At 42.2% G+C, this 17,519-nt stretch overlaps 1 protein-coding gene across 1 annotated transcript; it reads right to left on the reverse strand.

The window, feature by feature from the left end:
- Positions 1–6,323: 6,323 nt before the first annotated feature.
- Positions 6,324–16,491, reverse strand: HMGB1 (high mobility group box 1). Its single transcript, XM_089656146.1, has 5 exons — positions 16,351–16,491; positions 9,796–9,957; positions 8,989–9,134; positions 8,159–8,333; positions 6,324–6,961 (listed from the first exon to the last, which is right to left on the reverse strand). Exons 2-5 carry the CDS (start codon positions 9,943–9,945, stop codon positions 6,806–6,808), a joined length of 627 nt encoding a protein of 208 aa, XP_089512272.1. The 5' UTR covers positions 9,946–9,957; positions 16,351–16,491; the 3' UTR covers positions 6,324–6,805.
- Positions 16,492–17,519: the final 1,028 nt, after the last annotated feature.

The raw sequence follows: 17,519 nt of genomic DNA on the forward strand, positions 1-17,519 counted from the left end.
CTTAGGATGATGATTACCTGATGTGTTATATATCTGTAGCCAGGTGCTTGGCTAGAGACAGAGAGCGATGTAGGACACTGTACTGCAGTGCTCTCTCTACTCCCAATGGACTTCAGCTTAATAGGTTAACACTACCTCCCTTTCCTCCACCAGGGGGAGCTGACAAGCAAAAGGGGCTCAAGAGACACGATGGTGGGTGGCATTTGTTCATGGGATATGTAGTGCAGGAAAGGATCATGTTATGGAAGTCAATGGACTATTGGACTACAACTCCCAATGCAAGCCTGCAGCCCTGTGCTGAGGACCACAGTTGCTCCAGGCAGATCTACAAGTAGCTGACATCTGAACAGTGAGACCCCTGTTGCTGTATCATTGGGACTGGTGAGAGGACACTGCTGCCATTAACCTGTTGCGGTTAACAGAGACTGAGCATAGAGGGCCTGGCTATCTAACTAGTAGCATTATTTACTGCATGCAGACTTTAGTGGAACTGTACTCATGTGCACCACTGTAAAGACTGGACCCCAACGCTAGGCGGTTGAAGAACTGGGTCTAAAAATTGCTTACAAGAACTTTGCCTATTGTCCATAGTAAGAGGAACCTTTAGGGAGTCTTAAATTTCATCTTTACCATTCATATAGAGTGCACTCTAAAGTAGATATAGCCCATTGTTTATAGAGGAGAATCGAGTATTATTATTGCTGTTACTGTTTTCTAATGCCATTACTTGTTGCTTGAAGCAGGTCAAAATAAGATCAATAGCAGCTGTCAAAAGTATTCAGTGTTCTCAGAAGTACCCAAAACAACTTGCCAGATGTCATTGACACAGTCCACAATCATTACCAGTCTATCTGGTAATGATGGGAGTGAGCTAAATTGAATGAGGGAGGTCAATGTAGAAAATAATATCATAGATTACTGTGGACAGATATTGCTGGAGATAGCTGATATAAGGGGATTCCTTTGTTACAAATAAATATTGCAAAATGGATCTCCAATTCCACAACTATTTTTATACATCGATTTACAAAATGCAATGTAATTTTAATGTGTTTATTCACAAACGTAAGAAACCCTTTGAGCTTAGGTTCACACTATTGCAGGTTGTGTGACCCATGTTTCCCGCAGGAAAAAGGTGCGTGCACCTTTTTAAAAACACGGCTGCAAAGAACCCATATGGTCTTTTTGATCACGTGGTTCTAGCACTTGCAAACGCACTGCGAGGTGAGATGTATGGGTGTGTGTGACAGACCCAACCAGGACAGGGGCTTTTGGAGGGCCCCATATTTCCTCTGACCATTAACCTGTACAAGATTAATATTACACCTTTCCATCCACTCCAGAAGTGAAGCTGTATTGTTTTTACTCAGAAAATTAATCCAAGCCTTGCTCTCAGCGTTCATCACGTTGTTGTCCATCATTAGAGAATGATCTGCTCTCTCCATGGGCCACAAAGAGCCAGTAGAAGGCTAGCCCCTAGTCCACTCTAAAAGCCCCTGCCGTGGTTCGGTCTGTCACAGGGTGCTATTCAGAATGAATGGCAACTTCATGTATATCGTAAGAGCAGCACAATTTGTCTGTGGGTGGTTGTGCATCCAGGAACAGGTGCGATTCCTGCACCCGCAACCAGCCTGCAGACTGCAGGCAAGTGTGAACCAAGCCTAAAGGGTAAGTTCACTTATTGGAACAGGTTATAGTACATGTGAAATTTTAAAATCAGCACAGAAGTGTGGGGCTCCACCCACACAGCAGTGTAATTCATTCACAGTGATCTGTGAATAAATAAACTGCAAATCCCTTCTGCCACCACATCAGGTGGACTTGTAGCTTCAATTGATCACGAAAATGCTGATCAGTACGCTCAAGTCCTGCAGCTTTCAAACAGAAAGCCACTACAGAGGTATGAGCAGAAAGCTGTAGGACTTGTCCACAGGATCTGCAAGAGGTTTACAAAAAAATAAGCATACCTGTAGGCTACAGCATAAAAATAAAAAAACTGAACAATCACACGACTGCTGGTCACTCAATTCTCAGTTAGCTTGGATCAGAGAGCAGTGACTGCGAGTACCCACTCTGCTGCTCCATTGCTCACTGGAGCACTGGGCAGGGAAGGGGCTGTAAATGTGACAGCACTGACAATTCAGAATCCACCTGCTCCCTCCTATAAGCATTGACGAAAAAGAGATAAAAGAGCGGTGATTTCAAATTCCCAGACCACTGGAGCAGCTGCGAGAGTGCTGATAGTTTGGAAACCCCGGACGTAAGTACAGCATAAGCAGGGGGGTAGTATCAAAGCCATGCTCAAAGGAATGCTCATGTTCAAAAGAATGCCTATGATCAAAATAATGTACATGCATGCAGAACAGTCTATAGAACTGTGCACAGTATTATGAGCATGTGCCCTTGAGCATTAGCTTGCTGCGCATGCTCATGAGCACAGGCATGCTTAGTTGATGGACTTTAGCACCCAGTGACCTATTTGAACCCTTACAGGACTCCAGTTCATTGGTGAGCAATCATCAGCTCCTACTGCTTGTGACCGGAGCCTGTGCTCATCCATATCCTGACTGGCTTGATCCTGCTTGTTCATGAACCTCTGTCGCCGATTCTGGCTTGTGACCGGATGTTGCTTCCTGTCTGCTGTTCCAGTACATCTGTTCGCTTGATGCTGACCTTGGCCTGACTCTACTCCTGCTGCCCAGTGAGATCCAGTTTCTGCTTGCTGCCAGCTGGCCTGCATCTACCAAGATATTCCAAACCAGATCTTCTACAGGCACCCATGCCACTCTGTGCCGTTATACCATGGCATCATATAGGTGAAACAGGACAAAAAGGTTAAGGGTAGCCCTCTCGTCAACTCAGCCTCTATCAGGTATGACGGGTGGAGAGGGTATGTGTACTAGTTAACTTTTACATTTTTCGGTAAAAGTGAACACTTTAAAAGGATAAGTTCACCTTTCGTTACATGTTACACCCATATTCAGGGTGTAACAAGTTACAAACGGACTACCCCCAGCACCCTCTGTGACAGCTAATGGGAGATCTCCTCCCCGTCACAATTTTTTTTAAAATGCGTCCGTGCACGGCTCTGCCCACCCGTATCATTCATGCACGTTGATGTTAATGAACAAACTACAAGTCCCAACAGCCTTTGCGGCTGAAGGCTTGCAGTTCTCCAACAAGGCACTGTGGTAGTTCATTGATTTCTCCTGTCAGTATATGTATGGGCAAGCAGATATACTGACAGATTATTATTATACAGCACCAAAAGGTTTGCTCAGCGCTGTACAATAGCAGGTGAACAGAACAAGAGACAATACAGTAACAATACAATACATGAGGAGTTCGAGGGCCCTGCTCTTTCAAGCTTACAATCTAGATCTGCAGGAGACCAGCAATCTGCTGCTCACTGGTGCAATGCTTTAGAGGCTCCAGAAACAAAAAAATATATGCACATTTTTACAAGCAAAAAAATGTGCATTTATTTTTTGTAAAAAGGTGAACTTATCCTTTAAGTTTCAGAAGGCAAAGAACACAGGGTTAAACCTGCAAAACCTAGTAAAAACGAAGTGATCCAGAAAAAAAAAAAAAAACCCAGACAGCCTCTTACTTGGAATATGAGTGGCAAATCTTATGCAGAGGGATAAACAGAAGAGATTGAGATTTTATGTCCTCTACAGTAGATCTGCAACCAGAATGAGGAAAAAAAAAAAAGTACCTTTTTGAGGAACTGCTGTAACTGAAGGTCATTCCACCTCCTCGGCAGATCTCCTGCAGTAGGTAATATATACACTCCAACCATCTGAGTCACCAGGAATAACATGGGTAATGGCAGAGCCAGAGACATCTTAAAAAGAGCGTAAATTAAATGCTGAAGGCCATCATAGGCTTCCCAGGTACAGAGCCAAAGTGCACTAACATATAAACAGACATTAAGCCCATGCAAGAGGCAAGCTTGTAGAAGACCATCATAACTAAACACAAGGCTTTCTTTTCTGATATTTCCAGGGTATGCAGTTCTGGAAATGGAACAGTTTCTTTTATAGAAGGTAAATCCATTCAGACATGAATACATTTAAGTGACTAAACAGATGTACCATAGTTCAAATTGATACCCTAAAGATGTATTACACCCAAAAATGTAATATATTGCAGCTTACCAAACATTAGATGTAGTGACTACATTTAAGACCTTTTCCCAGTTTTCACCTGTGATCTGGCCAGTAACACACCTCTCTGGATGAAGGCCCATATGGGGCAGATTAAGACAGCAGCATTGTCAGTCTGCTGGGAGGGGAGTGTTAGATCCACTAAGACATTTGCTCTAACTTGCTGTCCACGGTGAAATAGGAGCCTTGTAACACACATGATCAGATTGCACAGCTCCCGCTGTACATAGGCCAATGTCTTTCGGCACACTGACTTATGAAGGTCTGTTGACATGTTACAAAACGAGTCTCAAAACTTTTTGATACCACCTTGTATGTAAAGCACTGCGTAAACTGACACCGCTATACAAGTACCTGAAAAAATGTTTATTTTTGCGGTCAAAATATGTTTAACCTGACCTTTTTCACATTCAGCTATTGTGTTCTCTGTTATATGTAAAGTCCAAAAAAGTCACCCAAAATATTTTGTTTTCAGTTTTGGCTAGAGCATGTAAGGAACAGAACCTTTATCAGTTTCTAATAACCATTCATTCTTGTCAGGGGAATTTCTGCTCATTCTGTTTTCCTGACTACCTGTCAAATAGACAGCAGAAAGAGGGAACAGAGGTTCCAACTTTTCACCAATCTTTCTGTTCTGGCTAGAAAATGGTCTTTAAGGCGGACTTAAAACAAATTGCACATTTGGGGGGGGGGACTGAATTTATTTTCAAATGGCGAGTATCGACACCAAAATGTTGTACACTTTGGGTTTGATGTACCAGCCAATCATATGCAAGCAAAAATGCCATTTTTTTTTTATTTTCCTTGCATCAGATTTGGTATTCTTTACAAATCAAAGCTTCACCGCATTCATTAAGCTCAGGTGAAAATGAGTGCAAAGTGCAGTCTGTTCGCCTTTAGTAAAACAACCACTTAGTGTATTTCAGACTTTTCTATTAACCGTGACCATACATGTTAACTCTTTAAAGACAATTAGGAGATTTACTAAAGCTGGAGCCTGCAAAATCTAGTGCAACTTTGCATAGAAACCAATCAGCTTCCAGGTTTTATTGTCAAAGCTTAATTGAACAAGCTGAAGTTAGGCTACGTTCACACTAGCCTTGTGTGCAGGCGGCAGAGAGGCGTTTGGGAAGCGTTTTTACCGCTTCCCAAACGCCTCTGCCAATTCTGCACATTACAGCACATGGTGCTGTTCTAACAGGAGCGTTTGCGTCACGTCGCGGCAAAACGGACGCCTCTGGTCGAGTCAGGAGGCTTTGAAGCCTCCTATTCTCGTCTATGGTGCCGCTCCGCAAACGCCCGGCGTTTGCGGTACGGTTGCGGGGTGTTTGCGGAGCGGTAACACCACTCAAATGCATTATAGGCGTTTGTGGGGCGTTATTAACGCTCGGCAAACGCCTAGCAACCGCCGCTAAACCACGCATGCGGCGTTTGCCGAGCGTTAAAAACGCTCCGCAAACACCGGACCAACGCTTGCCAAACGCTATAGGGGCGTTTGGCAAGCGTTGGTAAAACAGCCAAGTGTGAACGAGCCCTTAGAAGCTGATAGGTGCACCAGTTTTATATATTGAATGTAATTACAGAAGCAATCATTCATGTAATGCCAAAAAAAAAAAAAAAAAAAAAAAAAAAAAATATAGTGTTTTCCTTTTAACTAAATTATGTGTGTATATTTATACTACATACACAGATATAATTCTGCCTACAGTGCCACGCAAAATACACATGTAACTAGAGTTAATGAGACAGCTTTCCCTACTCCTGTCAGAGACCAATCTTACAAAAAAACATTGCATGTTGGACTTCCACACTTACATGGTTAAGTGTAAATCATCTCCACAAAATACGTATAAAGTGATTTTTCTATTTAAAAAAAAAAAAAAATGGAATAAGTTTTAAAGACTCTGCCCTAAGTATACCTACAATCCAAACAATGCAGTGATACTTCACTAAAAGGAAGCATTCATCTGATAGTCAAGTTCGAATAAAAAGGCAAATATTAACTTGTTACAAGGTAAAACCTTCTGCAACAAAAAGGTCCATCATCTGACTGTGAGGACTGTTAAAATTTAACAAAACACATGTAATCATGAAATCAGTAAGTAGATCACAAACACTAAACCAGAACTGAACTCCAGAATAAATAACACGGTATTAAAAAAAAAAAATTGTATTTACTTAGAAGCAATCAGAATGTCAACAAAACAGTTGCAATTTTTCTTGCAATTACAGAGTGGTATTCAGTTAAACAGAACAACAATAATGATGCTAAGACAACTGAAGATGAAAAAATGAACTACATCCCCATATAAACTAAATTGTGCTGTGCACCAACATGAGCCTGCTGAAATTTCCATGCCAATTTACAACCCCCTTACTGTACGAGGCAAGGTTAGTGGCAATTGAAAACCACTTAAAAGACAGGGCCATCTAAAGATACGTTTGGTAGTGTGTTAACAATACAAAAGAAAAAACAAAACAAAAAAAGTAGGGAAGGGGAGGGCACTGTACAGATTAAAAACAAATCTTACACATCCTTATATTTTGATTTGTTTTTTTTTGTTTTTCTTTAAAAAAATGAGAGCTGTGTACAGGGGGTTTAAATGCTATATAGACAAAACTGCTCCTGGAGAGGTTTATTCATCATCTTCCTCATCCTCCTCTTCTTCCTCATCCTCCTCGTCTTCTTCATCGTCTTCCTCATCATCATCATCCTCCTTACTCTTTTCAGGTTTAGCAGGTGCCTTTTTGGCTACATCGAGCTTTCCTTTGGCCCGATATGCTGCAACGTCCTATAGGATGAGATTAAATTGGAGGGGGGGGGGGGGGGGGGGTTTGAGATATTTACATAAAAACAGATTTTAGCAAAAAGGTTATAAAACTATGAGGAGTGTATGTTGATAAGCAGATCATATGTAAAATTGAAATTAAATATTGTGCCAAACTTAACAGGGCATTAGATCTAATAAATGTACATTTAACAATTGCCAAAAAACATTTTCTGAATAAGTTAACCACACAAGTATATAGGGTGGTACTGCCTTATCACCCTTCACAACAGCTAAAAGCTCCAATTATTTTAATACTTAAAGCTAGATTTACGCTGTTCCTGTGTGTGTTGCAGTGCACATACTAACAAACAAATGTAGCCCCACAGAAAAGAATTGGATTTCTGCTTTAAATGCATTTTTATACAGCAAAAAACAAGATTATTTTTTTCTGCATGAAAAATAGACAAATGTTAATAGACCCCAATGGAAACTGGGAGCAAAGTTATTCAGTATGAAGGAATCAACCATGATCTCAGACTCAGTCAGCAAGATTGTCCAAAAGGCAGTCAAGTCTCTCAAAGCTGTACAGGTTAAAAGCCCCAACATGAGCATGCTACTATCATGTCACAAAAAACAGTGAAATTGGCTTCAAGAAAGCTTTCAGTTAAGTTGCAGCCACATACTAGCCCCCATAAAGCGATTTTGACATAGCAGATAGAAGCCCTGCCTCTGAGTCTACTCTATGCAAGTACTCAGCTTGTAAAATCTTCCAGAGAACAATCTGGTGTACTGAGAAGGAAAATATTCTTGGTAAGACAGTGCCACCTTCTGCACAAATCCAAGGAAAGAAGTCATATACAAAGTGTAAAAATCAGTGGAAAATATCTACAGCCCTCTGCAAATCAGCTGGTTACTGTGGGTGACATTCAGTAGATGTATTGTATCCCTCTTGGGAGATTTAAATACCATTCTCTGTGGGGCCATCATGAACAAAAAATACAAACATACAGAGAGAGAGAGACAATAATAGTGTTATTCGTGCTAAATATGGTAAATTATCCACTGAAAGTTCTTGATTACTTAAATCCAAGTAATATATATTTTTTTAGTAGGAATATATTTAAACTATTTGTAGTAGAGTACAAATCATGTAAAATGTTTAAAACCTTTTAACAGTTGTTAACAGTTTTCAGAAATGGATAGAAAAAAGGAAATTACCTTCCCATACTTCTCCTTCAGTTTGGCAGCTTTCTTTTCATAAGGCAACTTGTCTTCAGATGGGGTATTATTCCACATCTCTCCAAGTTTTTTTGCCACATCTCCAATGGTCAAACCCGGGTGCTCACCTTTGATTTTAGGACGGAATTCAGAACAGAACAAGAAGAAAGCCGATCTGCAATAAAAAGATACATTGCCACACATGCAATAAGAGAGCTAAGCTTCGTTTACACTGGCAGTCTTGCGTTTGGCTTTTCTAAACACAGGGGAAGATATCTGGAAGTATAAATGGCTTTTACGCCTCTTATATCACTTTCCTGTTTATGGATATTCCTGCTTAATAGCAGATGCGTTTAGAGTTACTAATCAGTTCCTGGATGCACAGAATTCTATTTTCTCTAAACACAGCTAAACTGGCTGCATCTAAAATGCAGGTAAAACAATGTGTGAATGACACCATTTAAATCCTTACATGCATTTTTATGGGTTTAGAAATGTCCTCTAAAAACATAGTAACCAAACCCTTTCACTGTAGACTATAGAAAGTATAACATTTTTTAATGAAAAGCAAGGCTTTTTTTCATAATAAACAAACACGTCAATAGGTCATTGGAAAAAAAGCAATGACTGAAAATGTATGATAAAAGAAAATGACAATATCGTCCGATCACATTCTAGCTACACATTCAGGCGAGCATTTGACTGGTTGCTTTAAACATGAAGAGGTTTTCCCACTCCACAGCCTGTACAAATCTGCCACATGCTTTCTGAAGGCAACTTTTTAGTTACAGAAGACTAGCCGCCAGAGCAGCTTTTCATCTACAACTCACGGTGGTCTCTTTGGTGCATTTGGGTCCTTAAACTTCTTTTTTGACTCTCCTTTGGGTGGTATATAAGATTTCATTTCTTTTTCATAGCGAACTTTATCTGCTTTTGCCATATCTTCAAATTTGCCCTTTTCCTTAGCGGACATAGTCTGTAAGACAAATACATATTGTGTATTGTAATAAAAGACACACACACACAAAACACAGGGACCTCCGCATTGCTGGTTTGCTTACAATCATCCCTATACTGACATGCAATGTGACCTGCAGTAACTTTCACAGAGATGAAGAGGGGGGTCTACAGACAGCAGAAGAGTGTCAACATTAAGAGCTTTTTCATTTTAAAATAACTTTTAAGGTCAATCATTGTGGCCCCAATGAGGGTTTATTGTACAATTGCCACAATACCCTAATTGCTTGCAATAAATTAGATTATGGCAGTGCACTTACAGCATTGCAATTTAAATTTTTTTCATAGCTGCACACAGCCTAGACAACACTACGATATTATGAAAACAAAAACTATTTTGCACGTGTCTTATTTGTATTTTTGTGTCTTACTTCCATACTGTGCCAAGTACAGGACAGTGTTAAACCCAATTTGCTGCTTCTGTATTTGCAAGAAGCATTTTATAGAACAAGTTGTGTAGTGAATATATTAAGAATATTCCTGACATAAGTAGTAAGCATACTTACAGCTTTTGAAAACGTTCCTACTATGAATGGGTTTATATAACCTAACATACGCAGAAAATAAAAAGGAGGATGTATCAATCTCAGACCATACTTAGATATTACAGGAACCATTACCTTCCATCGTTCTGAGCACTTCTTGGAGAACTCTGCAAAATTTACAGATGCATCAGGGTGCTTCTTCTTGTGCTCTTCTCTGCAAGTTTGCACAAAGTAAGCATAAGAGGACATCTTTCCTCTTGGTTTCTTGGGATCTCCTTTCCCCATTTTGTTAGATTTCTGTAAAATATACAGATAAAACAGCTATTATAACGTATGGAAATACTTTGCTGTGGATCTATATTTTCTTTGCATCTGTTTTGAGAGCAAGGTTCCCTGATCACATTATAGGCTGTTTGTGTACAGGTGTGTCACAATCAAAAACAAATTTGCAGCCAGAACAAAGCTTACTTTTATTTAATTTCAGAGAAAAATGGCTTGATATGGGGTTAGGGCACGTTTCATACTGTATTCCCTTTGAATTGAGTAGAGAAACAAAAGCAGTAAAGCTGGCCATAAATGGGTCAGCTTTTTTCATTCAACCTGGTAAAAAAAAAGTGACCCATCTTCCTCATCCACACATTCAATGTGTCATTGTGTTCATTGTGGAGACCCCCCCCCCCCCCATCAGAATACAGAGCTGCAGCCTATGGTGCTGTGTATGTTATCTATGTGTCTATGCTGCATGTCAAATGTTTTACAAGATGGAAACTGAATTGCCTGTGTATACAAGGACTACCATGTATGCATTTTAAAGCAATGTTTTCCTTTTATGTTCAAACAGAATGTAGAAAAGAAGTAGATTTTTGATGCTTTGGGCAACTGTTTTTCAACCCATTTTTGTAAATTCATGAAGTTACTTAGATTTTTATAGGGTGCACTTCAAGATCCTACTATTACTTTTTTTTATGTCTACCTGTGTGTTTGTATAAGGAGTTGCCTCTAAAGCTTCTTTCACATTTGCAGTGCTGCTTACCTTCCTGAGAGGCGATCCACGGTGGAGTGCTTTTCCGAGGACAGTATAGCAGCAGCTGACAGGAGGCGCTGCTGCTGCCTCCTGAACATCTATGTCCTGTTTTACTTTTATTTTTAGATATCCAAAGTTTGCAGTTTGGGTACAGTCCCCATGAACTCAAAGGGTGAGTTTGACAAACAGTGCCACCTGTCAAATCCCTCACCCCAAGTAAAAACCACAGTGGCCATGAAGGAAAGCACTGCAGCATGTGTGCAGCCCTGTCCAGCTGTATTGTTATTATGCAAGTGGATACCTTAGGTGCGTAAAATTGTGGCTCAGCCACCTGTTTTTACTGCCCTCAGAAGCCCATATGAAAGCACTATAAAAGAACAGTCTACATTAAAAGTTAATAAAACCTTTTTGTATTACACCTGTATTTCCGTTAAGGTGGTTTAATATACAGATGGTAAGCAATTACTCACACAAATACAAACTTCCCCTTTATTCCTGAAAACTCATGTCCCCTATATCTGGACAGCAATTCCCATAATTCACAACACTTTTTAGCTTTAAAACTTAGCGAGCCTAGAACTGTATTACAGAATACAGGTCTAGGCAAGATGTGCACTGGGAAGAGTGAGTCATGAGGAAAAACTGCAACTGTTTCCAGAGACAACATACTTAAGACATAACATTAATTCAGTTAAAAGGCAGCCTTTGACTGGGTACTAATTGGCTAATTTGTTTATAATCATCATAATATATGTTAAATATTTTTTTTAATTGTCAGGTTTGTATTTTTACACAGAAAATGTAATCTTCATATATTTAAAGAATGCAAGTAAGGAAACCATGAATGCTAAATGTGTGTAAACGTTACGTGACATTTATGCTTTTTTTAATATCGGGTCAGGGAATACTGAGAGAATTGTTCTTTGCAGATATCCAGAAATCTGAAATGTGTGCAGTGGCTAGCTACTTCTATAGTCAATGCAGAGTCTAGTGTCCCTATATTCTATATGGTCTCTTGAGAGGCCTAAAACTGGGAACAGCAGATCGTTTTATAACATATGTATTATTGAATTCCTTGTTAATGGGTTCTTCCAAGAGTATGGGAAGTCCATACCAATGTAATATAACTGAAACAAATGCAGGTGTGCTTAAAGCAGTAACACCACACAAGTATTATAATTTTAAAAAATCCATTTGTGATGCCTTATGTTTACATAAAGCTTTATTAAGCCGATGTCAGACGAGTCCTTTATGTGCCATGTAGTGTTGTTACAATTATACATAATTTGGTGGACAACACATGGGACAATGCCAAGGATCTGAACAAAGCAGGTGCTATGGACCTTCTTATGTGGCACAAGAGGTAAGCCTCCTTTGGGCACCATGAACATGATCATTAAACTCCACTGGAAACTCAGTCCTTATAAGTCACGTTTATTACAAACAGAACATATCTGATGTCAGGCTTAAATGTTTCAGTCTAATATCGTTCTTTAAATGATGCCAGGACACAGGTTACAAAATGGTCCAAGGTCTTCAGTTGAGTGAAAAAAAAAAAAAAAAAAGCGCAATTCTACTGCACATATCTCCTAGATTGTAAGCTCCAAGGAGCAGGGCCCTCCTATCTCTCTTGTATTGAACTGTATTGTCTCCTGTTATATTGTAAAGCGCTGAGCAAACTGTTGGCACCATATAAATCCTGTATAATAATAATAATAAACCCGTATAGGGCCATGTACTGATTGATTAACTGGTGGACTTTTAAGCAATATAGGGAATGTAGAGAAATTATTTGGCTAATGTTATATAATCCAAATATCACACTTTCAGAATAGTACAATGCAGAGCATAAGTCAACTGAACTGTTTGTTTTATTTTAATAGAAGGTTATTTAGTCTGATCCTAAAATGACTAACAATGAGCCTTTGTATTAAAAGGTGTTTTTGTGGGGGGGGGGGGGGGGGGAGACATATTACATTCAATTCTAGCTCCAATTTTTTTGTAACTTGTCATTTGTAGAGAGATTTGAACAAAAAAAGAATGAAAAAGCAATCCATGAGCAGGGAAACAAGCTTGTTGAGTGCCTGGGAATGTGGTGTGTTTGGAATAGTTCAAATGTTACTCATCCAGCACTGCAACCCGTGATGTACCACATGGGATACGAGGAAACCCTATGCAGGAAGTTTGTCAGCAGCAGTCACTATGCGGTATAGACACAAGAGAAATGTAGACTTGCTTCTCGACTGCTATAAAACTGAAAGGTCCCCATGAGCTACAGCAGAATATGCTAGAATTAGTTCTACGTCAGAAGGGTCCCTTGCTGTTTAAAGAAAACCTGTCATAACAGAAATACAGAGCTAATATAGCTGATCACTACGGTGTCCTGAAACAAGTATGTGGATTGAGAGTCAAAAAAAGCACCATCTGCCAACATGTCCCGGGTCAATGACAAGTGCTGAAGAGAACCAGCATGACAGAGAGGCAGTCATCCCTACTGTAGGAAATCTCATGTATAGCTCTCATGACTGGATTGGACCTTGTTCACACTGGCAGCGACATACAAGGTATAACGAAGCTGCTCATGTGAGAACTAGAACACAGGGGAACGTATGTGCTGTTAAAACGTCAAATCACTTAGTGTGTTCAGGTGCCATTAATTTCAATGGCACCTATAAACGCAGGGCGATTCTTCTGCAATTTCTGCATGGCAATTGTGCAAACAAAATCATGCGCCGTCTGGCACCAAAAAGACGTTCTGGAACTTGGGCAACACAATTGCTTGCATGATTTCGCAGAATTGCCCATGTGTTTTAGGGGTCTTTAAAATGAATGACACCTGAGCACACTGATGAGTGATTTGACATTTTAACAGCCAGTTTTGAAATCGCGGGCAGAATCGTGGCAATTCCACCCGCAATTCAAAACACCTTAATGTGAACAAAGCCTTATATGTCCCAGCTAATTTTCTCCTGTACCACACACAGGGGGTAAGTGTTAAGGCAGCACTAAGATGGTCGTAAAGGACTTGAATTTTCAGGAATTAAGACAACATTTGATCCGTGGGTGGCTTTACCAACACCACCCGGCTTGATAAGCTTTAATTGAGAGATCTAAGGGCCCTTTCACATGGGCAATCCGATCAGGTCTGTCGGTCCTATTTTCAGGTGAACCTGATCAGAAGCTCCACACAGCCCTATGGTCAGGCAGATGTAAATGGACTTGTGACTGTTTACACCCACCTACCTCTGAGTCCGTCCAGGTCCAGGAAAATAAAAAAGAATCTAACCGTAACAAATTGGAGGTAGCTTGATGTGATGGCTCTACGGACAGCCAAATTCATTTATAAGTCTGCTGTAAGAGGACCCATTCACACTGGAATGTGATGCAGGACAGGTGCGTTCCTGTGCATTAAAGAAATATTAAAAATCTGTTTTTTTTTTTCAACTTGTACCTACATGTAAGCCAATAATAAGGCTTACCCGTAGGTACAATGAATATCTCCTAAGAGCCTGTTCACACCACAAAATCACACTGTGGATGCATTCCAGATACATTTTTGCTTACAGTTCACACCACACTCCATTGTGGTGCAGTTTGCCATGTTCCAGTACAGTTCTGAGCAAAATAAAAAAAAAAAAATGCGTGTTCTACTTTTTTTTCTGCACTGGAACTGACTGCACTGGTGTGAACTAGGGCCATTGGAATACATGGAAAACACTGCATTCATTTTTGATGCACAAAAAAACCTCACTGGACTACATCTAATGTGAACTAGCCTTAAACGTGTGCCATTTAGGAGATATTCAGATGTGTAGCAGCCGGTGACGCCACCACTGTGTTCTGAATGGACGGCATACTTGACTGTGCCATGCCACAAACTTTGCTTACACAGGAGCGACATCCCAGCGGCTCGAACCATTTCATCAGCCAGAACACATGAACCTGGAATGAAGATCGGGTAAAGATGGAATCCCTGTCAGCGGAAACAGCGGCAAATCAGTCCTAATGTGCTAGTATGTGATGCATTCTAGCACACTATGACATTAATCTGCAGGGGACCAGTTTTTTTTTTTTTAGTTTACTACTGCTTTAATTGCTTTTGAAAATTCCTGCTTACAGCATTTTCAGGGTCCGCTTTGAAAAATGCGCCAAAAGCAATTATTATAATCAAAGACGTGCACCAAAAATTGCACCATGTGTATTTTAAGTGCACTTTCTGAGTCACATGTCAATTTTTCCCAGATGACAAGTGATGAAAACTCATAAAAAACCGCATTAAGCATCACATTACAATTTAACACAATGCATTAATAACGCAATGTGCATTTAAATTTTATGTGTATGTATGGTGTTCTTAAGTAGACTGGGGTGAACAGGCGCTTACTTGGACTGGGGGGCCCACTATATTTGATGCAGGCGATGATAAGATACATGTGAAAACATACCAGCCTAGTAAATCTATACAAAAAAAAACCCTAGCCTGATCACTATTTTTGGTGAACTACTAGTGCCAGCATAGCCCTTTGTGCTGGGGATTAGTCATTCCATTTGTATGCAGATGGCGGTATGGCAGGGTCATAACGAGGCCCCTCCCCCTCCACCACAGAGAGGACAGCTGGCTGGATGATGGTTGCTATGGGCAACCCCCGGGCTGCTCTGTCATGTCTTCACCACCTTCTCCTCTCAGTCAAGCGATGGCGCAGCTCCATGAAGGAGGGAGGGAATAAAAAAAAAGGTCATCCCTGACAGCTCCGTCTCCTTCCGTCCTCCCGATGAAAGAAAGTCCCCCTGAAATATGGCGGCCAGCCCCCCGGTGATGGATTGGCGGTGCCCGGGGGCAGCGGCGGGGGAACTCCTCTCCCTCTCTCCGTGTCCTCCGCACATTACATTACAACACTGCGGGGCGAGGAGAGAACAAGGCTGAGGCGGCCGGGGGCGCGCCTTTGTGTGTGCGCGCCCCGCTTCTCGGAATGGTGGTGGCGTCGAGAGCGCGCCGCCCTTTTCTGCCTATTGTTCGCCGTGCCCGCGCCCCTCCTCCCTCGCGCTATTAAACCACCATGTTAGAGAGAGTGCGGCTCGTATCCGCCATCTCATAGAGTGAACCGGCGGAGTAGGCTGAGAGGGGGGGGAGGGTTCCCGGGCAGCTGGACAGCCCGAGAGTCCGGTGTGCCCGCCGCCCTCCTCAGTCAGCCATGTTAGTACAGGGTGAGATGATGGCGGGGCCAGTCCGCCCTTATAGCCGGGTGGTAGTACCTTTCTCATGAAGGGGGTGCCCGTTTTTCGGTGCTCCCATTCCCGGACACATGATACTAAAAGTCCCCCGTATATATTAAAAAAAAATAATAATTATATAAAGTGACGTCACGGACCTGGCCGCCCGTTCTCCCCTCCGTGACGTCACACCGTGTGTAAAATAAAACATTTCTCATAATTCGGTGGTCATTACCCACCGTGCCCGCTTTCCGTCGTCCCTCATCCCCGCCGGGTGTGTTTTCTACCCCCTCCGCTCCCCTCATGACGGCCCGGGATTATGGAGGCCATAAGGCGGATTAAACCGGCTCCCTGGAGCTCTGCCCGCCGCCCGTCCTCCTCTACTATACTTACCCGGCTCGTTCCAGCCGCCTAGCCATGGCCAGTCAATGTAAGCGGAGGCGCCGTGTACTCACCCAATGCTGTGTCTATGGAGCTCAATGTACTGCAATGGCTGTGAGAGAGAGCGGGATCGATACGCAGCCTCTTCACTTCTCCCAATCTGTAACATTACTCTCAGCTCACGGCGCTGCTCATTGGCCGCCGCCAACTAGTCCCCTCGCGCCATTGGCCGGCTCGCCTCCATTGTCCTGACCAGCGGCCGACGGCCATTGGGCGACGTGGGCGTGACGTCACCCCAGAGCAAAACAGCGCGCAAATACGAACTGTCATGTGTGTGTGAGGCAGCGAGGCGGGCTGCGGCTGTAAGGCAGACTTGTAGTGTGTGCAGTGTGAGCCTGCCGGAGCCCGCACCGCCGACCGTACACACACCCGGGGAGGGGGCCTGGCTCCGATACCGGGACACTCCCCACCACCCTACGGTCACCCAGCCGCCGGACATGACCCGCATACCGGCTCACCCCCTCCACATAGCCCGGCAATCTCACACCGTTTACTCGCCGCTATCCGCATTACAGCCGGCCTCTCGTGAACGCGCACAATGATCAGCCTAGGCAAGAAAATCCCCAATGACAAAAACACCCCCAGCGTGGGGTCGACCTCCCGGCAACGGGCCACAGCCGTCCCCCGCAGGCTTCTCTATGGTACTTGTCCTAGTCAAAGCACAGGAAGGCGGGAATACGGCGCCCTGAACATCTGGGGACTACAAATCCCAGCATTGCCTATCCTAGGGGGGTGGGGGTGCTGGCACATGTAGTCCTACAACTGGACAGTCATAACCAACTTCACTGACCGCAGGGACTAACCAGTATAATGTGTCTGCATGGGAGATACACACTGATCATTGAGATCTCTATACACACCTGACCAGATCATAATAATATGTCTGCATAGGAGATACACACTGATCATAGATCTCTATACACACCTGACCAGATCATAATAATGTGTCTGCATAGGAGATGCACACTGATCATTGAGATCTCTATACACACCTGACCAGATCATAATATGTCTGCATAGGAGATACACACTGATCATAGATCTCTATACACACCTGACCAGATCATAATAATGTGTCTGCATAGGAGATGCACACTGATCATTGAGATCTCTATACACACCTGACCAGATCATAATAATAATATGTCTGCATGGGAGATACACACTGATCATAGATCTCTAT

Source organism: Staurois parvus, unplaced genomic scaffold (assembly GCF_062004578.1).
Source record: "Staurois parvus isolate SC_StPar_1 unplaced genomic scaffold, SC_StPar_1.0 ptg000891l, whole genome shotgun sequence".
NCBI lineage: Eukaryota > Metazoa > Chordata > Amphibia > Anura > Ranidae > Staurois > Staurois parvus.